Source organism: Oncorhynchus keta, chromosome 24 (genome assembly GCF_023373465.1).
Source record: "Oncorhynchus keta strain PuntledgeMale-10-30-2019 chromosome 24, Oket_V2, whole genome shotgun sequence".
NCBI classification, from domain to species: domain Eukaryota; kingdom Metazoa; phylum Chordata; class Actinopteri; order Salmoniformes; family Salmonidae; genus Oncorhynchus; species Oncorhynchus keta.
Genome location: NC_068444.1, coordinates 11,263,195 through 11,285,965, shown reverse-complemented (window position 1 = coordinate 11,285,965; position 22,771 = coordinate 11,263,195). Strand labels below are relative to the sequence as shown.

The 22,771-nt window shown below is 41.5% G+C and overlaps 1 protein-coding gene across 7 annotated transcripts; it reads right to left on the bottom strand.

Moving 5' to 3' along the window:
• Nucleotides 1-4,669: 4,669 nt before the first annotated feature.
• LOC118374791 (inward rectifier potassium channel 16-like) lies at nucleotides 4,670-21,090 on the bottom strand. 7 transcript variants are annotated; one of them, XR_008077955.1, is made up of 3 exons: nucleotides 20,992-21,090; nucleotides 6,234-8,666; nucleotides 4,670-6,197 (listed from the first exon to the last, which is right to left on the bottom strand). XR_008077955.1 is itself a non-coding variant. In XM_035761277.2 (2 exons), exon 2 carries the CDS (start codon nucleotides 8,654-8,656, stop codon nucleotides 7,358-7,360), a length of 1,299 nt encoding a protein of 432 aa, XP_035617170.1. In that variant the 5' UTR covers nucleotides 8,657-8,666; nucleotides 20,992-21,090; the 3' UTR covers nucleotides 4,670-7,357. The 7 variants fall into 7 exon arrangements, 1 of the variants encoding a protein (XP_035617170.1); XR_008077957.1 differs by having other exon boundaries at nucleotides 6,270-8,666; XR_008077958.1 differs by having other exon boundaries at nucleotides 6,450-8,666.
• Between the last annotated feature and the right edge of the window lie 1,681 nt (nucleotides 21,091-22,771).

Genomic DNA, 22,771 nt, shown 5'->3' with positions numbered 1-22,771 from the left:
AGTTAACTAGTCTACCGGTGCCAAAATGGGACTGCAGCATGTCAGCAAACACAATTAGATGGCTCCACTATTCATCTAAGGCAAAGATACTTATAGGTTTCCTCTTTCATCTGTGTCTGGTGTTAGCTAGTACCTGGCTAGCTACTGTAGGTCTTCAGCCAGCATAGAACAAACACAGGGGGAAGGGTATCATCTGTGTCTGGTGTTAGCTAGTACCTGGCTAGCTACTGTAGGTCTTCAGCCAGCATAGAACAAACACAGGGGGAAGGGTATCATCTGTGTCTGGTGTTAGCTAGTACCTGGCTAGCTACTGTAGGTCTTCAGCCAGCATAGAACAAACACAGGGGGAAGGGTATCATCTGTGTCTGGTGTTAGCTAGTACTTGGCTAGCTACTGTAGGTCTTCAGCCAGCATAGAACAAACACAGGGGGAAGGGTATCATCTGTGTCTGGTGTTAGCTAGTACCTGGCTAGCTACTGTAGGTCTTCAGCCAGCATAGAACAAACACAGGGGGAAGGGTATCATCTGTGTCTGGTGTTAGCTAGTACCTGGCTAGCTACTGTAGGTCTTCAGCCAGCATAGAACGAACACAGGGGGAAGGGTATCATCTGTGTCTGGTGTTAGCTAGTACCTGGCTAGCTACTGTAGGTCTTCAGCCAGCATAGAACGAACACAGGGGGAAGGGTATCATCTGTGTCTGGTGTTAGCTAGTACCTGGCTAGCTACTGTAGGTCTTCAGCCAGCATAGAACGAACACAGGGGGAAGGGTATCATCTGTGTCTGGTGTTAGCTAGTACCTGGCTAGCTACTGTAGGTCTTCAGCCAGCATAGAACAAACACAGGCGGAAGGGTTTCCCAAAACTCAGAACACAGTTGTCATGTCATTACATCAAGAGACATGACAGACAAACGGAAGAAATACAAACTTCTTGACATCATTGATAGTCATGATATATCAGCATTGTCTGACGCGCACACACACACACGCACATGCATGCACGCACACACACACACACACACACACACACACACACACACACACACACACACACACACACACACACACACACACACACACACACACACACACACACACACACACACACACACACACACACACACACACGTATATACAGTTGAAGTCGGAAGTTGACATACACTCAGGTTGGAGTCATTAAAACAGTGAATTAATTATAAGTGAAATAATCTGTCTGTAAACAATTGTTGGAACAATTATTTGTGTCATGCACAAAGTAGATGTCCTAACCGACATGCCAAAACTACAGTTTGTTAACAAGAAACTTGTGAATTGGATGAAAAACTAGTTTTAATGACTCCAACCTAAGTGTATGTAAACTTCCAACTTCAACTGTATTTGAGTGGCCATCGCAGAGCCCTGACCTCAACCCTATATAAAATTTGTGGGCAGAACTGAAAAAGTGTGTGTGAGCAAGGAGGCCTACAAACCTGACCCAGTTACACCAGCTCAGGAATGGGCCAGAGCTTGTTGAAGGCTACTGAATCGCCTGACCCAAGTGAAACAATTTAAAGGCAATGCTACCAAATAATAATTGAGTGTATGTAAACTTCTGACCCACTGGGAATGTGATGAAATAATTAAAAGCTGAAATAAATCATTCTCTCTACTATTATTCTGACATGTTACATTCTTAAACAAAAGTGGTGATCCTAACTGACCTAAAACAGGGAATTTTTACTAGGATTAAATGTCAGGAATTTTGAATAACTGAGTTTAATTGTATTTGGCGAAGGTGTATGTAAACTTCCGACTTCAACTGTATAGCCAAATACGTGCCACTTTTTCCCTACTCAATACATTTTCATTTTACCATAGACAAAATGGTCCAAAATAATTGACACTGAGTGGACGAAACATTAGGAACACCTGTTCTTTCCATGACAGACTGACCAGGTGAATCCAGGTGAAAGCTATGATACCTTAATAATGTCACTTATTATGTCCACTTCAATCGTTGTAGGTGAAGGAGGATGTTAAAGAAGGATATTTAAACCTTGAGACAACTGAGACATGGATTGTGTATGTGTTGCCATTCAGAGGGTGAATGGACGAGACAAAATATTGAAATGCCTTTGAACGGGGTATGGTAGTAGGTGCCAGGTGCACCGGTTTGAGTCATGAACTGCAAAGCTGCTGGGTTTTTCACGCTCAACAGTTTCCCGTTTGTATCAAGAATGGTCCACCACCCAAAGGACATTCAGTCAACTTGACACAACTGTGGGGAACATTGGAGTCAACGTGGGCCAGCATCCCGGTGGAACGGTAAATTAGTCTAGTTAGTCTAGCCAGCTATCTAAACTTGTAGTAATCATGGCCAAATTACCGACCAGGCACACAGGACACATGTCCAGGGGCCCTGACCTCCAGGGGTCCCCCATTGAATTTGTTAGTTATTCACTCAGATATCATATGAACATGGCAAACCTTGTAGAATGGCAGGAAATTAGCTGTAAAACCGCAACAACAAAATCAGTTATGTAAAACAAACATATTTGCTTACAATTTTTTAAATTATAGTTTTAAAGTTAATATGAGTTAATGTGTAGCGGCTAATAGCTAATAGGCTATGTGTTTGTAGATGGACTGAGGTGAATGAAGCTCCAGCAGCCAAGGTGATAATGTCTGGGGTCATTTTTACTTGTTTTCACTGTTCTCCAAATAGCGTTCTAGAGTTTTGAATTGTATAGAAGCTCAGACATAGTTGTCATGTCATTACAATCAGAGACATGCCAAACGGAAGTAATACACTCTTCTTGACATCATTGATCGTCATGATATAGGAGCATTTGATAAAGTTGGCTATAAATCAGTCTCTAAATGTGCCTGAGCAGGGATGGGCTACTGGCGTCCCACAGCCCACCTTTTGTAGGCCCTCAGATAAATGTCAATATTGTAAAATATTTATTGTGGGGTTGTGCATTAGCAGATTGTCAGCCACTCAATTAGCCCATGTCAGCAAATTTGTTTTTAGATGTGTTGTCTAACCATCTCAATGGGCCCCCATTGATTTAGTTGTTTTTAGATTGGTAAGTTAGTCTAACCATCTCAATGGGCCCCCATTGATTTAGTTGTTTTTAGATTGGTAAGTTAGTCTAACCATCTCAATGGGCCCCCATTGATTTAGTTGTTTTTAGATTGATAAGTTAGTCTAACCATCTCAATGGGCCCCCATTGATTTAGTTGTTTTTAGATTGGTAAGTTAGTCTAACCATCTCAATGGGCCCCCATTGATTTAGTTGTTTTGAGATTGATAAGTTAGTCTAACCATCTCAATGGGCCCCCATTGATTTAGTTGTTTTTAGATTGGTAAGTTAGTCTAACCATCTCAATGGGCCCCCATTGATTTAGTTGTTTTTAGATTGGTAAATTAGTCTAACCATCTCAATGGGCCCCCATTGATTTAGTTGTTTTGAGATTGATAAGTTAGTCTAACCATCTCAATGGGCCCCCATTGATTTAGTTGTTTTTAGATTGGTAAGTTAGTAATCAGAGGGATAAAGAGAAAGATGTGCCACTCTGTTCTGGGTCAGCGGCAGCCCTCCACCACATAACTGGACAATAATCAAGATAAGACAAAACTAGAACCTGCAGGACTTGCTTTTTGGAATGTGGTGTCAAAATAGCAGAGCATATTTTTATTATGGACAGACCTCTCCCCATCTCCTCAACCATTGAATCTATATGTCTATATGTTTTGTTTTACAATCTAAGGTAACGCCAAGTAATTTAGTCTCCTCCACTTCTTCAACAGCCACACCATTCATTACCAGATTCAGCTGAGGTCTAGAACTTATGGAACAATTTGTACCAAATAAAATGCTCTTAGTTTAAGAGATGTTCAGGACCAGTTTATTACTGGCCACCCATTCCAAAACAGACTGCAACTCTTCGTTAAGGGTTTTAGTTACTTAATTAGCTATGGTTGCTGATGTGTATATGGTTGAATCATCAGCATACATGGACACATATGCTTATTTTAATGCCAGTGGCAGGTCACTGACAAAAATAGAAAAGAGTAGAGGGCCTAGAGAGCTGCCCTGCAGTACAACACACTTTGCATGTTTGACATTAGAGAAGCTTCCGTTAAAGGAAACTCTCTGAGTTCTATTAGATAGAAAGCTTTGAACCCACGATAAGGCAGAGGTTGAAAAGCCAGAGCACATACGTTTTCTCAACAACAAGTTATAGTCAGTAATATCAAAGGCTGCACTGAAATCTAATCTTCTTATTATCAATTTGTTTCAACCAATCATTGGTAATTTGTGTCAGTGCAGTGCATGTCGAGTGCCCCTCTCTATAAGCATCCTGAAAGTATCTTGTTAATTTGTTTACAAAGAAATAGCATTGTACTTGGTCAAACACAATTTTTTTCCAACAGTTTGCTAAGAGCTGGCAGCGCCAGTAAAGGTCGCTTTTTTACGACTCTTCAGTAGTCGAATGACTTTGGCTTCCCCCCAGGCCTGAGGACAAAGACTTTCCTCTAGGCTCAGATGAAATACATGACAGATAGGAGTGGCTATAGAGTCACCTACCATTCTCAGTAGCTTTCCGTCTAAGTTGTCATTGCCAGGAGGCTGGTAAAATCATTGATCAATAACTATCATTTTTCCACCTCTCCCACACTAACTTTACAAAATTCAAACTTGCATTGCTTTCCTTTCATGACATGTTTCTTTATGCGTGAGTACGATGGCCCACTGTTGGAGTACAAATCATCAGTTCATTTCCATCAGTCTTTATATCATTGATCTCATAATACAGTTTCTTCTTCTTTTTGTTGAGTTTAGTCGCATCATTTCTCAATTTTAAGTAACTCAGCCAGTCAGATGTGTAGCCAGTCAGATGTGTAGCCAGTCAGATGTGTAGCCAGTCAGATGTGTAGCCAGTCAGATGTGTAGCCAGACAGATGTGTAGCCAGTCAGATGTGTAGCCAGTCAGATGTGTAGCCAGACAGATGTGTAGCCAGTCAGATGTGTAGCCAGTCAGATGTGTAGCCAGTCAGATGTGTAGCCAGTCAGATGTGTAGCCAGACAGATGTGTAGCCAGTCAGATGTGTAGCCTGTCAGATGTGTAGCCAGTCAGATGTGTAGCCAGTCAGATGTGTAGCCAGTCAGATGTGTAGCCTGTCAGATGTGTAGCCAGTCAGATGTGTAGCCTGTCAGATGTGTAGCCAGTCAGATGTGTAGCCAGTCAGATGTGTAGCCAGTCAGATGTGTAGCCAGACAGATGTGTAGCCAGTCAGATGTGTAGCCAGTCAGATGTGTAGCCAGACAGATGTGCAGCCACTTCTTTTGCCCCCATCTCTCTCAACCATACAGTTTTTCAGTTCCTCATCAATCCATGGAGTCATAACAGTTCTGTCAGTTTCTTTACAGGTGCATGTTTATCAAAAAATTGGAAGAAGCAATTTCATAAATGCATCAAGTGCAGCATCTGGATGTTTCTTATAAATCACATCAGACCAACAAATATTGTTTTACATCATCCACATAAGTCACAGCAACATGTTTTGTATGATCTCTTATATACTATTTTAGGTCCAGCTGTTGGAACATTGGTTTTCCTGGACAAAGCCACTATATTGTGATCACTGCATCCAATGGGTACGGATACAAATGTAGAACTAAGTTATACAGCACACAAAGTTGCAGACACATTTACAACATAAAACACAAAGCACTACAGTTAAAAAAAAAATCTATTTACACATTGAACAGCAAGATGTTTTGGGAAAGTGTGGTTAAACTAGCAGTCAAAACATTGACAGCCCCCTACTTCATTTTAGATCCTAGATTTTAAAGCTTTAAACTCATATTCCATTCTAGAATTTAACCGAGCTTTAAACTCATATTCCATTCTAGAATTTAACCGATTTTTAAACTCATATTCCATTCTAGAATTTAACCGAGCTTTAAACTCATATTCCATTCTAGAATTTAACCAAGCTTTAAACTCATATTCCATTCTAGAATTTAACCGAGCTTTAAACTCATATTCCATTCTAGAATTTAACCGAGCTTTAAACTCATATTCCATTCTAGAATTTAACCGAGCTTTAAACTCATATTCCATTCTAGAATTTAACCGAGCTTTAAATTCATATTCCATTCTAGAATTTAACCGATCTTTAAACTCATATTCCATTCTAGAATTTAACCTAGCTTTAAACTCATATTCCATTCTAGATTTTAACCAAGCTTTAAACTCATATTCCATTCTAGAATTTAACCGAGCTTTAAACTCATATTCCATTCTAGAATTTAACCGAGCTTTAAACTTATATTCCATTCTAGAATTGAACCGAGCTTTAAACTTATATTCCATTCTAGAATTTAACCTATCTTTAAACTCATATTCCATTCTAGAATTTAACCAAGCTTTAAACTCATATTCCATTCTAGAATTTAACCGAGCTTTAAACTCATATTCCATTCTAGAATTTAACCTTTAAACTTATATTCCATTCTAGAATTTAACCGAGCTTTAAACTCATTTTAAGGGATGAGTTCCTGTGATTTTAGGGCCTTTCGAAGCTTGTTCCAAGTGGAAGGAGCAGAGAACTGGAAAGTGTTTTCACCTATCTCTGTACGGGCCTTTGGCACAATCAACAAAACCCAGTCATGTGAGCGCAGGCGATAGTTTTCATTTGTATGCTGGACAATGTAGTTACACAAGTAAAATGGGAGCCGTCTCAATATGGCCATATAAATAAAAACGTACAAATGACTTCATCTCCGAAAAGCTAAGGAAGACCAGCCCACTCTCATATAGAGAGTACAGTGATGAGTGAGGGCTCTGGAGTGAGTAACAAACTTCAGTGCTCCGTGGTACCCAGTCCAGCATACGCAATGAAATCACATGTACAGGATATCACCAGAATCAATTACAGGTAAGAAAGTAGTGGGAACAAGCATCTTTCTCGCTTCTAATGAAAAACATGACTTAATACGAAAATAAAAACTTTTTCGCAAGACTTACGATACTTAAAGGTGAGACACTCATCTATCAAGAATTCCAAGTACAAGACGTACAATGTGGGGTTTAAAGGTGAGACATTCATCTATCGAGAAACCAAAATACCTCTTAGTTGCTAGTCTTTCTATTTGTTTGTCCTGCACATTGACTGTACGTGTAAGAATCTGAGGATTCATCTTAGATTTCGTGAAAACAATCAACTTTGTCTTTTCAGCATTTAAAAGCAACTTCAGTGTACAGAGCCTGTACAATAGTAAAGGCAGACTGCAATGGCCATGTTTCTGAATGACCATTGGCCAGTTACAATGAAATTGTGTTGGTATTGCCATGTCAGCAGAACATCTACGTCAGAATGGGGTTCCTTGGAAGACACAAATGTCCTTGGTCCTCGCAAACTGCTGCGATAGTAGCAGCCATGGCTGCATGTACCTCAGCTTCTGTGGTGCCATTTACCAGTTCCACAGTCACCATCGGGGGATTGCAATTAATGCTTGGGCGCTTGGGGCACGGGGAGATGCGTGGGGAGTGGCACGGAGAGTGGCGCGGGGAGTGGCGCGGGGAGTGGCGCGGGGAGTGGCGTGGGGAACGCCGAAGCTTAATTTGATCGTACTCTTCTGCGCTGACCTCCGGAATCAGGACTTTAGCAGTGTGGTGGAACATGGAGTAGTCTACCTTGTAGTATTTCAGGTTTACATTCAGCATATCTTGGAACAGATGTCCCCAGTGAATCTCGTCGGGTGTGTAGGAGGTGCGAGTCTGGTGCAGGATGCCCGTCGAGTCGTCTGTGTAGGTGAAGGACACCACCAGCTCAAAGTCTTCTTTCCGAAGATCCTCCAGGCTCATGCGGTAGAGTGGAGTACCGGGCTCAATAATGTGGAAGATGGTGGTTGGTATGGCTAAAAGGATATCACTCTGTTTGATTTCCAGGTCCTTGTAGTTGATGTCCACCCTCCCAGTGGTGTGCATGGTGGGGCGGAAGATTTGAGCACGAACCATCCCCTCCACCATGTGGTGCTGGCGGAAGTCTCCGATCCTCCATGACAGGCACAAACGGCCATTTCGCAAGTTGATGACAGCGCAGTTGCTGAAGCCTACTGTTTGCGTCAGTTTCCGTGCCGATGCCATCTCTGCCATAGCGATACCGATGACGAATGTATCAATAAAACAGCTGATGACATCCTGCACGGTGACGACGATGATCGCCACCATGCAGTTCTCCGACATCCCTCTAAAACCATAACCGATTGTGGTCTGGGTCTCCAGTGAGAATAGGAAAGCCGCGGTGAAGTCCCTCACCTCGTACATACAAGGGGCGTTAGTAGGGTCCTTGATGTCGCCGTTAGCCAGGGCGATCAACCAGTAGAGGATGCCGAAGAAGAGCCAGGAGAGGGTGTAAGAGAGGGTGAAGATGAGGAACATAACTCTCCACCTTATCTCCACCAGCGTAGTGAAGATGTCGGTGACGTACATGAGCCACTCCTCAGGAACATGGCGGAACAGGACATTGCAGTTGCCATCTTTGCGGACGTAACGACGCTTCTTGTGCTGGTAGCCGATCTCGGCCTTCACGGCAATCAGGGGAGTGGTGTAGGCGTCGACAGAGGGATCAGAGGGACTAATCTCTGTGTAGTCATTGTTCATCCTGTAAGATCTGGGGAAGAAGAGAGACACAGGAAAATAATGTTTATTGTTTTTTTTTTGTTATCTGCTGTATAACACAGAACATGTCACTGTTATGAATTGTAGTCTTTTGATCAGGTGGGACGACGACACGTGATTTGGTTCTGGATTCCGAGATTACGAATTGAGAATGATGTACCAGAACACTGAAATCACACATATTCACCATCATTCAGAATACATATATTTAGTTGAATTTTGTGGCATTTGAAGGACAACAGTTTTGCAGCAACACACTACTCCAGATACAACCACATTGTTTATTGGTGGGTCATTGGAATTTTGAGTGAGTGGATTTGGGTTGGGTGTTTGTGTGTTAGGGAGGAGAATGCTTATAGGGAGAGGTTGTGCCATTCCATCATAATGATGGAATGTTTCGGCGATTGGAAACCACATGATGGTGAGTTGGGAGACTTCTCTCTGAGGTTCACTGGTATTGAACTGTATTTAGACAGGGAACAGTTGAGTTGAGATGAGATTTGGTCTCTCTCTGTTTATTACCAAAAACGGTGTCTTGAGGGAGAGACAACATGCACAGACAGACAGCTAAAAATACACAACACAGACACAACAAACACACACACACACACACACACACACACACACACACACACACACACACACACACACACTCACACACACACACACACACACACACACACACACACACACACACACACACACACACACACACACACAACACAAACACACATCACATTTTTCCACACTCTCTTATGATAAGGAATAACGTACGAAAGTTTCAATAAGAATTGACACTTATATATTAATTGCACTTTGAAGGCACTGCTTATTTTTCATGTTTTCCCTGACCTTGCTTTGTCTGTTTCCCCCATTTGGAAGAAGTGCTTTTCAGCTGGACTGAATGACTAGGAAATGGAAAATCCTGCATGTGTACGTACACACAGTGGAAAGTAATACCTCTTTTACTTTTTTTTTTTTTTTTTTTTTACAGTTTGATTTATGTTGACCAATGTTTTTAAACATGCATTAGGATATGATGTACAGCTTGACTGACACTTTATCGGCCATATCTTTTTAAAACTTATCCAAAAAGGCTCTTCAATGTGGTTCACCTAGCCACAACTAGCTTGCCCGTTTTCCACCGGCTTTTACTACGGTTATTGTCGGGCCGAGGAAGTAATTAGCAACAATGTCTGCCATGTATCAAACAGATTGGCACCCTATTCCATTTGGGACACAGCCAATCTCCAACCGCTCCTGTCTTGAATGTCCTCACCCAGATGTAACATCTTAACTAGATTGAGAAAAGAAAGCTAAGGACCTTATTTTTTTGACAGTAAAAACTTTGAGATGAGAGAGAGAAGGCATTTTATTGAATACTTTTTTCCACAACGGGGTTGTACATCATTTTATAAACGTGCGTGTTCTTTTGTCTTTCCTCCATATGTAGTCTTCTATACCATTTAGTTTGCTGCATGGTGCACTTTGACCTGCTCTCAATATGCAATTTAAGATGTCAACCTGGGAATGTTTACTATCTACGATTCCCATTTGTTTCTCCCCTAGCTCCATGGACTGTATCAATACAGTTTATCATAATGAGGCAGTCGCCTAGAGATGTAAAAAAACCCATGGCAACAGACCCTATTGTCCCCATCCATATTCTATGGTGTTCTCAGCTACTTTGAAGGATCATGTGGCCTGAGTTTGCAGAGTTGTATTTTTCCCTACTGCAGTTTGTTTCTAATGCCCTGCTACTCATAGGGCTTCTCCCTACTGCAGTTTGTTTCTAATGCCCTGCTACTCATAGGGCTTCTCCCTACTGCAGTTTGTTTCTAATGCCCTGCTACTCATAGGGCTTCTCCCTACTGCAGTTTGTTTCTAATGCCCTGCTACTCATAGGGCTTCTCCCTACTGCAGTTTGTTTCTAATGCCCTGCTACTCATAGGGCTTCTCCCTACTGCAGTTTGTTTCTAATGCCCTGCTACTCATAGGGCTTCTCCCTACTGCAGTTTGTTTCTAATGCCCTGCTACTCATAGGGCTTCTCCCTACTGCAGTTTGTTTCTAATGCCCTGCTACTCATAGGGCTTCTCCCTACTGCAGTTTGTTTCTAATGCCCTGCTACTCATAGGGCTTCTCCCTACTGCAGTTTGTTTCTAATGCCCTGCTACTCATAGGGCTTCTCCCTACTGCAGTTTGTTTCTAATGCCCTGCTACTCATAGGGCTTCTCCCTACTGCAGTTTGTTTCTAATGCCCTGCTACTCATAGGGCTTCTCCCTACTGCAGTTTGTTTCTAATGCCCTGCTACTCATAGGGCTTCTCCCTACTGCAGTTTGTTTCTAATGCCCTGCTACTCATAGGGCTTCTCCCTACTGCAGTTTGTTTCTAATGCCCTGCTACTCATAGGGCTTCTCCCTACTGCAGTTTGTTTCTAATGCCCTGCTACTCATAGGGCTTCTCCCTACTGCAGTTTGTTTCTAATGCCCTGCTACTCATAGGACTTCTCCCTACTGCAGTTTGTTTCTAATGCCCTGCTACTCATAGGGCTTCTCCCTACTGCAGTTTGTTTCTAATGCCCTGCTACTCATAGGGCTTCTCCCTACTGCAGTTTGTTTCTAATGCCCTGCTACTCATAGGGCTTCTCCCTACTGCAGTTTGTTTCTAATGCCCTGCTACTCATAGGGCTTCTCCCTACTGCAGTTTGTTTCTAATGCCCTGCTACTCATAGGGCTTCTCCCTACTGCAGTTTGTTTCTAATGCCCTGCTACTCATAGGGCTTCCTGTAACTCGTATTTTCTGTCTTACCAAGGTCATCTAAGGAGAAACATGTAAGACTATACAACACCCACATTAACAACTGTGGTTTACACTCTGTGACACACTGACTGTTTGTATATTTGATTGCTATGTTTTAAGTCAGGTGTTTTCAATAGTGCTATTTTCAGAGTACTAATTCAATAGCAATTTGACTTTGCAGTGAATTTGGTCAAATTATTCTGTACTCATCTTAAACCGGCAACACTAAATGCATGATGGATGAGGTTTTTGAATGCAAATGCAGTGCATGGCCCACCGTTTAAGTGACTCTCATCTGGTGGAGTGAGTCCAAAGTGTTGGGGGAAAAGGTTGTGCCAGTAGAGGAAGTACCACAGGACTGAATTGGTCTAGGTTAGACTGAGGGGAAAAATCTATGTGGAAACTGGAACACTCTCATCGTGTGATCGCGGGCAAAGAAAGTATCCATCACAGCCAAACCACAGAGAACATCCTCCCCCACACACACACACACACACACACACACACACACACACACACACACACACACACGCACACACGCACACACACACACACACACACACACACACACACACACACACACACACACACACACACACACACACACACACACACACACACACACACACACACACACACACACACACACACACACACACACCCCTGAAAGCATCTTCCTTTTCTCCGTCTGAGTATAATCAAACCTCTCCTATCTTCTGTCCAAAACAAGTGTGGTTTGACGTTATCTGACTGAGTTCACGAGACTCTCTGGTCTCAAACTCTGCTTCCTGTTGGCTAAAGATGTTGCCCCGCGTTGCCAGAATATAGAACTCAGTGTATGAGATCACAGGAAAAACAAGGTTCTACTAAGTTCCCATAACCCCCTCCTTCTCCAAAAATGCAAATATATCTTTAAATCAAAACAGGAAACAAAACATTATGCTTTTTATCTCTATAATGTTGTTATTCAGAGAATAATATATTGTTGAATGTGATGGTCTGGACAGGGCTGATGTTGTGGATGTTTGTGCTGTTATTCAGAGAATAATATATTGTTGAATGTGATGGTCTGGGCAGGGCTGATGTTGTGGATGTTTGTGTTGTTATTCAGAGAATAATATATTGTTGAATGTGATGGTCTGGACAGGGGTGATGTTGTGGATGTTTGTGTTGTTATTCAGAGAATAATATATTGTTGAATGTGATGGTCTGGACAGGGGTGATGTTCTGGATGTTTGTGTTGTTATTCAGAGAATAATATATTGTTGAATGTGATGGTCTGGACAGGGGTGATGTTCTGGATGTTTGTGTTGTTATTCAGAGAATAATATATTGTTGAATGTGATGGTCTGGGCAGGGCTGATGTTGTGGATGTTAGTGTTGTTATTCAGAGAATAATATATTGTTGAATGTAATGGTCTGGGCAGGGGTGACGTTTTGGATGTTTGTGTTGTTATTCAGAGAATAATATATTGTTGAATGTGATGGTCTGGACAGGGGTGATGTTCTGGATGTTTGTGTGTGTCCGAATGGTGTCGTTTGTATGTGGATGTTTTGTGTTGTAAAAAAAAATATATATATATATTCTTGAATGGAAAGCCCTACTGTATGTCTGTGAATCAACTCCACATTACCACAACTGCTTTCACGTGAAAGTAAATCCTCCTACTATTAATCTGTCTATGTGATACAGTAGAATAACCCTCACTTTAATGACATTTCACTGGTCATAAAACTCAGGATTACAGCACTAACACAGTATGTATTATTGTATTATTGCTAATTTAGCCTAAAAGGAAGCATGTTTTAAGATGCTCAAACTGAAAATAAACCACACAATACTAACTGTGTTAATTAACACAACTGACGTCTTGATTTAAGACCTACTTTATGACGATAAGGCTCTTAATGCTTCAGACCACTGGTGTGCAGTGTAGACACAGTGCACCAAAACCACTGAGCCCCTAGCGACAATACGTGGTGACCAGTCCTAAGTATATCACATGACCCCTTTATACGTCCCATATGGCACCCTATTTCCTATATAGTGCACTACTTTAGACCAGAGCCCTGGGGACAGCAGTATATAGTTAGGGTTGCCATTTGGAATTCAGCCTCAGTCAAAACTTAATTAAGACTTTCGCCTCCCCAGGACAATATGGTCAGTGTTTCTCCAACAAGGAAAGTTTGTCAAGAAACTCACAATGGCCCCCTTCAAATATGTTAACAGGCTGACTCTCTGGTAATGTTTTCTACAGGTGCTGGCCTTAATCCCTTTAATGTTTCATGTGTTTAATAAGGATAATTCTATCTTGTCTCATGTGGATGTTTATCTCATAACAGCATCAAGGATCTGAGTGTTATGTTCCCTCCAAATGTTCATAGTTGTGTGCTTTTTGTTGTTGTTTTTACTCAGATTTCGATGACCAAGTAAAGAATTGTATTAATCGAAATCTATAAAAACAGCTGTATTTGGAAAAACACAAGATAGGAGTCTCGGCATGAGTCTTGCAGCACGCTGGTGTAATATATATGCCATTTAGCAGACGCATTTAGCAGACGCTTAATAACACAAGCTAGGAGTCTAGGCATGAGTCTTGCAGCACGCTGGTGTAATAACACAAGCTAGAGTCTAGGCATGAGTCTTGCAGCACGCTGGTGTAATAACACAAGCTAGGAGTCTAGGCATGAGTCTTGCAGCACGCTGGTGTAATAACACAAGATAGGAGTCTAGGCATGAGTCTTGCAGCACGCTGGTGGAAAAACACAAGCAATCAAATATGGGTAGCCTACAGTAAAAATACTTAATTTCAGTTTAATTTAATCAAGTTACACTTTGGTCAGATTACGATTCACAAGTTCACTTTGAGTTCTATTCATCGTTCTCTATGCAGTCATTTCCACAGAGGATAGGGTAGTGTATTTCCACAGAGGATAGGGTAGTGTATTTCCACAGAGGAAGAGCAGTGTACCGTATAGAATGTCTGATATGTATCTCAAATAGTGTTAATTCGTTTTTCATGTTAATTAGATGCTTTTGCTGTCAGACACCACACACAGTAGGGTTGGTAAGACGGCAGTTTTACAAATTAGATCAAATCAGGCATTAATTTATTTGAATAATTGTCCATTTACGATAATGCATTTACAGCTGAAGCAACCCAGATGTCCTTGCAAACACAGGCACATCTAGTTACTGTAGGCCACCTGTCTAGGGAGGGAGACACTCACGCATCCACGCACGCGCACTCACACTCACGGACACACACGCATACATACACATACACACACGCATACACCCACGCATACACACACACGGACACACACACACGGAGACACACACACAACACACGGACACAAACGCACGCACACACGGGCACACACGGACACACACACACACACACACGGACACACACACGGACACACACACACGGACACACACACCCACGCACACACACACACGGACACACACACACGGACACACACACATGGACACACACACACGGACACACACACACGGACACACACACACGGACACACGCACACACGGACACACACACACGGACACACACACACGGACACACACACACGGACACACACACGGACACACACCGTTTGCTTGCATGCAGTAACATTCCCTGAAGCTGATGCCCTTCCATATTGTACGTTTGTGCTGAAAACCTTTGCATCCAATGGCAGCACAGTTCACCTGCAATATACCGTAGCCTCTGGCCTGTTGCTGGAGCCTTCAGTGTACAATACAACACGTCAGACTCAATACGTGAATAAAGTGCACACAACCATCGCAAAGCAGGCCATGACCTACAGTAAACTTCCCTCTAACACACGGATAAGGAGAGAGCAGGACAGAGAATCATAGCATAAAGCTCTAGCCTGGTCTCGGAGCTGTTTGTGCTTTCTTGCCGAACTCCTAAGGTCATTGTCACACCAGTGGCAAGATCTGGGTTCCAGGCTAGTTGAGCTCCTGTTCCACACAGCTCCGTGTCACCTATTCAGAGACAACTTGTAACGGCGTTCGTTTGTTGAAGGAGAGTCGGACCAAAATGCAGCGTGGTTGTTACTCATGTTCTTTAATGAAGAGTTGCGATACATGAAATAACTATAAAATATTACAAAACAACAAACGGAATGTGAAAACCTATACAGCCTGTCTGGTGAACAACTACACAGAGACAGGAACAATCCCCCACGAAATACACAGTGAAACCCCGGCTACCTAAATACGGTTCCCAATCAGAGACAACGAGAATCACCTGACTCTGATTGAGAACCGCCTCAGGCAGCCAAACCTATGCTACACCCCTACTCAGCCGCAATCCCAATGCCTACAAAACCCCAATACGAAACACAACAAAATAAACCCATGCCACACCCTGGCCTGACCAAATATATAACGAAAACACAAAATACTATGACCAAGGCGTGACACAACTGGACTAGAGGGATGAAAGGAGGGAAAGTATTTTGTCCAACCAAAAAGGGTCTATTTCTTGTATCGCTCAGGGCGCCTCGTTTACAACTCTATGACATGTTCACTTTAAAAAAAACAGCAGATAACATTCTGCCACTCCACTCAGTATTCACTGGCATAGAACCGGCGTTGTTCACGCGGGTGGGTCCAGCCCCCTGTACTGCCCTGGGCCCTTCTGTCACCCCTTTTAACCTTCAGTTCCTCTGGGGACAAACATTCTAAAGCATTTTAAAACATTCTAAAACATTCTAAAGCATTCTAAAACATTCTAAAGCATTCTAAAGCATTTTAAAACATTCTAAAACATTCTAAAGCATTCTAAAGCATTCTAAACCATTCTTAAGCATTCTAAAGCATTTTAAAACATTCTAAAGCATTGTAAAGCAGTTTAAAACATTCTAAAGCATTCTAGCTAGATTACTTGTTGGTTATTACTGCATTGTCGGAACTAGAAGCACAAGCATTTCGCTACACTCGCACTAACATCTGCTAACCATGTGTATGTGACAAATAAAATTTGATTTGATTTTAAACCATTCTATCGTTAGGTTAATGGTTTAGATTGTGTAACAACATTGCAGTTATTGTAGAGGGACTTGTTGAATCGGGTTATTTGACCCTTACTGAGTAGTGCTTTACTGCAATTGATTGTGAACAAGGCAACAAAGTGAAGTGAATTCTAACTAGATGATAATGTATGTATGTGAAATACAACTGTTACTAAACCATTTGCATGTATGGTTAGGCAGTAAAGAGTTAATTAAACAGAATATATATTTTTTTACAATAAATATTGAGGTTTTATTAATAGTATGAGATCGATATGGCTGGGATTCAATCCCATCATGCTTTGTCAGCTATGCACATTTTAAAGGCAATTTGTCCGTGTTCATGGAGAAAACATTCACGGTAAAAGCTGCATATATCGGCTCTATGGAAAATGTTCTTTAAATGTCAAAACCTCTAATGCGGATCTACAACTGATCGGATTGAATGCCTTGATTAGGTCAGGAAAGCAATCTTGATGACCTTTTAATGAGTTTCTACCCAGAAACACTTATTCCCATTGAATAGATCTGTCGAGATTCAATTTCAATTTGCATAATATGTGCATACACTTTTCAATTCACATTAGTAACGGGAATGTCACAAGCCGAGAGAAGGTTTGGTTGACGTTCTTGCTTTGCGGCTGAAAAGTACTGTAAATGTCACAGTACCCACCAGCCAGGAGGCATTGCAAACTATTCAACAAGCTAGCTACAAGCTGACATTAAGCAAGCAACTCTTCATGGATCTACTATATTACGCAACAATTCACAAGCATGTGCAGACAATTAAAGGGTTTATTTTCTCATCTGTACACTCAATACATTTTAGCTTCCAGACAAAAGTGTTACACAGTGTTACTGCTAGCTAACACTGCTCTTCATCAAGTAACGTTAGCCTATCAAAGATGAATGATTCACCCGCTAATAGGAATGTGCAGATTATATTAGGTGAGTTTATTAGCCACATGCAGATATAATTGCAGGGTAAAGTGAAATTCTTAAACTCCTAGCTCCGTTCAGTAGGCTTACCTTACAACATTACAAGAAACAATGCTTATTTTTGATCAATATCATGCAAATCATGTGGTTAAAGCAAATTGCGGCTGAAAACGTGGGTATAATTCAACGAGATGTTGAGCTGTTTTATGTGGAAGCACATTCCCACCATTCCAAAAATAAAATGTATATACCTTATATCAGGACTGAAAACCATCAGGACAGTAGATCTCCAGGAAAAGGGTTGGGCTGATAACCTATAGGACAGTAGATCTCCAGGAAGAGGGTTGGACTGAAAACCAACAGGAATGTAGATCTCCAGGAAGAGGGTTCGACTGATAACCTATAGGACTGTAGATCTCCAGGAAGAGGGTTGGACTGATAACCTATAGGACAGTAGATCTCCAGGAAGAGGGTTGGACTGAAAACCAACAGGACAGTAGATCTCCAGGAAGAGGGTTGGACTGAAAACCAACAGGACTGTAGATCTCCAGGAAGAGGGTTGGACTGAAAACCTATAGGACAGTAGATCTCCAGGAAGAGGGTTGGACTGATAACCTATAGGACAGTAGATCTCCAGGAAGAGGGTTGGACTAAAAACCAACAGGACAGTAGATCTCCAGGAAGAGGGTTGGACTGAAAACCAACAGGACCGTAGCTCTCCAGGAAGAGGGTTTGGTAGCCCTGTTGTAGATCATACATATACTCTAGGCTATGTTTCTTCATTTGTAGCATTGCGTGGCGATTTCCATCTATCCACGTTGCCGCCAGGAAATGTGTGGCAAGCTGCATTTTGCCCCAGGCCTTTTGATTTGTATTAATAAAAAATATTGACACAGAAGTGTTGAAAAGAGCGACAAAGTATCGTAGTTCAGACTGATTCACCCCATGATTTGTTTGACAGGATTTTTAGGTTTTCATTCTCCATAGGGCCAGGAGTTATTCCCCTGGTCCCATCATAGCCCACATATAGTAAAACCATGTTTTATAGCTGCTTTTAACACTGTCTTACCAAGAATTATATCCGGTTAGGTAAGCCGACCAGATCAGAAAAATCTCTGGGCAACCTGGAAAACAATTCCCCCACACCACTCTGGGGCCCGTGGTGCAACCTCTAAAATCACCACACAATGTTACAAATGAAAAAAACATGTTCTATTTGTATGATCTACTATCTCAAAAATGTTGACTTGCGTAGTTCGGCTTGGAGTTCAACAAGACAATTGTGTTTTCATTGCCTTGCTCGGGGGTGGGAGGGTGCAACTGTTTTCATTGCCTTGCTCGGGGGTGGGAGGGTGCAACTGTTTTCATTGCCTTGCTCGGGGGTGGGAGGGTGCAACTGTTTTCATTGCCTTGCTCGGGGGTGGGAGGGTGCAACTGTTTTCATTGCCTTGCTCGGGGGTGGGAGGGTGCAACTGTTGGGCGAGTGTTGTGCGCGCCCTCCCGAGGTAATGCTTCAAGTTGTGATAATTTCGCAAGTTTACACAACAGTATTGCCTCTCGAGAATCGATATCTCTTCGAGAACCTCTCGAAGAATGTCACTTTGCTATCGTTTATGTGAAAACTGTATTATTCATAGCTTGTGCCATCTTTTGAAAGATCAATAGACAACACATTTTTTTTTAACAGGGTCTTTTTCTGCTCTGTGAGCGTCTAGGTGTCATCGACTGACACCCTCTACACTTCATGATGCTCTCGGACCACAAACAAACTAGGATGACATCACAGATTCCAATCAGACCAACTCCATGAGTGACCTACTCTTTGTTTGCAGTTGTCTAAAAAAACAATATTTTGCTCAAAACAATTTTGTTTTTACCCTTTAGTATGCGTACTTCACTGTATTTATACTTAGGATATTGGTTTTCAAGAGTAACACAACTTCTGGAGGGTGTTTAATACAACTTAAAGTTCACAGATATGGAAGATTCAGATCAGACCTTTGATCAACAACCTATCACTCTTGTAAAACAACTCCTTTTTGATGTTGTAAAAACAGTCACGTAGGTCTGTAATTAAAAACCTTAGATCAGTCTCAGGTTTTCCATTGTTGTCGTTGTCATCAGATCGTAGTTGTCAGTTTAAACTCTATCCTTACTTAGTTGTTGTGTCTCAACACTTTAAATCTAAAAACAAAACGTTGACAACAGCACTAATCTGTTTCTAGGTTTAGTTTCTTAGTGAAAAAGTATTAAAGCACAAAGAGAAGTAAGACAAGCTGTTGTTAAACCAACAAAATGTATAGAATTTACACTTTCGTTATATTTTTAGTTTTCTCAGTGGAAAGAAGTGATGTTAGAAGAATTGAAAAGGACCTTTAAATGTCAAGCCCTTATAACGCAAATCTACCACTGATCAGATTTAATCCTGGCCTTTATCACTTCAGGAAGGCATGCTTGACTGTTTTATAACCAGAAACTCTTGTCTTTGCTTGAGCCATGCTTGAAAGATCAATATTGATGAAACAGTGTCTTTTCTGCTCTGTCAGCATTCTGTGCATCATCTCAGTGGAAAGAATTGAGGCTCGATGGGAAGACACTTGCTGAATCAACGTTGTTTCCAAGTCATTTCAATTAAATTATGTTGAACCAAAGTGGAATAGATGTTGATTTGACGTAAGTAAAGCTGAATGCTTTAAATATCCCCTGTGCAAGACCACAATGTTAGGTTTTCATTATGCAACTCACAATACTTTGGCTTGAGTTGTCATTCGTCTACTAAGGCATTTTCCGTGTAATAAGTTGTATTTAGTAATTGCATGGCTCTCCATTAACCCTCGAGAGTCTACGCCCTGTCTAAGCTGGGGAGGGGGGGTTCTAAACTAACATACAATATGGACTTGTATTAAGAGGGTCATAGCAAGGATTATTTAGCTATTTGAGTTAGAATTTTAAGACCCCTTCAAGTATCAAAAATATGTATTCATTTTTTTGGGTATGAAACATTGAATTTGGTATTACTGCTATTAGTCAATAGAAATGCATTGGATACTAGATTCACTACATGGAACATAAACCCCAAAACATTTCCAAAGGGAAGTTTGTTCTGAAGTGCCTATTCTATATCTGAGAGACCAGGGAAACGATTTACACTGCAGTAACAAAAAATATATATGACAAGTATTTATCACCTTATTTTAGGTGCTGAACTATCCACATACACTTTCATATTTTTTTGTTTGTTCAACTGGTACCCGGGAACCTTCAGACGGGTCTTGTGAACATCCTAGAGCAGAACGGAGAACACCATCGTGTTCATGAGATTTCTCATTGTTTAATAATACTTCGCCAAATCATTCGGACGCTACAGACGTTTTCATGAGAAGACCGATTTTTTTTATTTGTGTTAGTACAATTTCCACGGGGCGAGGACATTGTAGGCCCAAGAGTTAAATAATAAACAGTTGTATTTTAAAGCAAAGTTGTGATTAACTAAAAAGAGAGAAAAAGAGATTTAAAAAGAGAGTTGTTGTTTCATACCTGTTACAAAAGTAGTCTGGAGTCGGGCTACCTCTGTGTGAGGCTGCTTCCTGTGTGTAGGGAAGAACCAGAGCAGAGACTGGTACAGGTGCAACAACAGCCGTGCCTACTAGAATGAAATCGGCCCACCTGTAGCTGTACAAAGTAAATATAAACACCTCCCCTTAGGTGTGTCCCTGTGTTTGTCTGGGTAGGCCTGTTTGTGTGCATTATCATAATGGTAACCTTAACAACCTCCATGGCTCAGAGCAGGTTGTTGTGTCTCTCTCCTTCTGTTCATCTTGCCCAGCATTTAGCCTTTCTGCAATAGATTGTTTCCAAGCTGTTTCAGCGACTACTTTGGGTTATATTGATGATTATATTTCCCCATCTATACTGATCCTGATCTCTAGTTCTAGACTACCTCTCATGGGAATCAGGAGAGTCCATTAAACAAGGGTGAGAAACTCAACCGCCTCTTTCTCCGTCTGGACGTGAAACGAGTCCAAACATATTTGTTAAATAGTTGAACAACCCTCCTGACAATGGTTCAAAATGAAAGCTTTTCAACCTGTATTCGCCGTGACTTGACCACATAAAGAGTAGAGGAATCCCACTCTCCCTCATGTGCCCACTCTCTCTGTTTCTCTATGAATTGACCATGAAGCCCATGTTTCCAGTCTCAGAGACATGACACATCAGACTCAAATGTCTCTTTTGCTTCCCTCTCAATAGTTTCTCCAGAAATCCTCATTAATTGTCAGAAGCAAGAAAAAATGTAAATAGGCAGGTTTTCAGATTTGAGAATCTGTTGACTAACCTATCCCTCTAATGGTGTCGTAAAAAAGGTTTGTTTGACATGCACACAAAAATGAAGAAGGATGATTGTTGTATGTGGAATCATACTAACCAAAATAACCATTTGATTCCTTTAATGGTTAAAAAAAAGGTTATTTCATCTCACTCAGGGTAATACTTCCAATGTAGCTCATTAGCATATGTGGGGGCTTGGTTTGCACACAGCTCTGTCCAAATGCATAGTGCCAACTTTAAAGTTTGGTAGAGAAGGAATACTGGTCTGGGCTGTTTTTCATGGTTTGTGCTAAGCTCCTTAGTTCCAGTGAAGGGAAATTCTAACGCTACAACATACTGTACAACATATTGTAGACGATTCTGTGCTTCCAACTTTATGGCAATAGTTTGGGGAAGGCCCTTTCCTTTTTTAACATGACACTGCCACCGTGCACAAAGTGAGGTGCGTACGGAAATGGTTTGTTCGAGAATGGTGTGGAAGAACTTGACTGGCCTGCACAGAGCCCTCACCTCAACCCCACCGAACATCTCTGGGATGAATTGGAACACCGACTGTAAGTCGTTCTGGAAAAGAGAATCTACTAAATGGCCAAAATGTAAATGTTAAAAGGCTTTTAAACATAGCCAAACTTTTTTTTGGTGTTATATAGAATATATATAAAAGGAATATTATATAAAAAAGGTTCCGTATAGCACCAAATATGGTTCTGCTATACTACCAAGCGAAACAACCCTCATTTGACACTATATAAAACCGTTTCTTTTTAGTGTGTACAGTACAAACACACAAATACACAGTACACATTACACAATAGGACAAATATAAGCACCCACATGGCTATTATAACCCATTTAGGGTTGTTGGTGTTGTGGGCCCACAGGGCAGGGAGATATGAGGCAATGGAATTGGGAGATCCCTTTCCTTCCTGACTTTTCCATCCTGGCGGTGTTGACGTTAATGACGTGTAAAGGTAGCTCGGGCTGAACA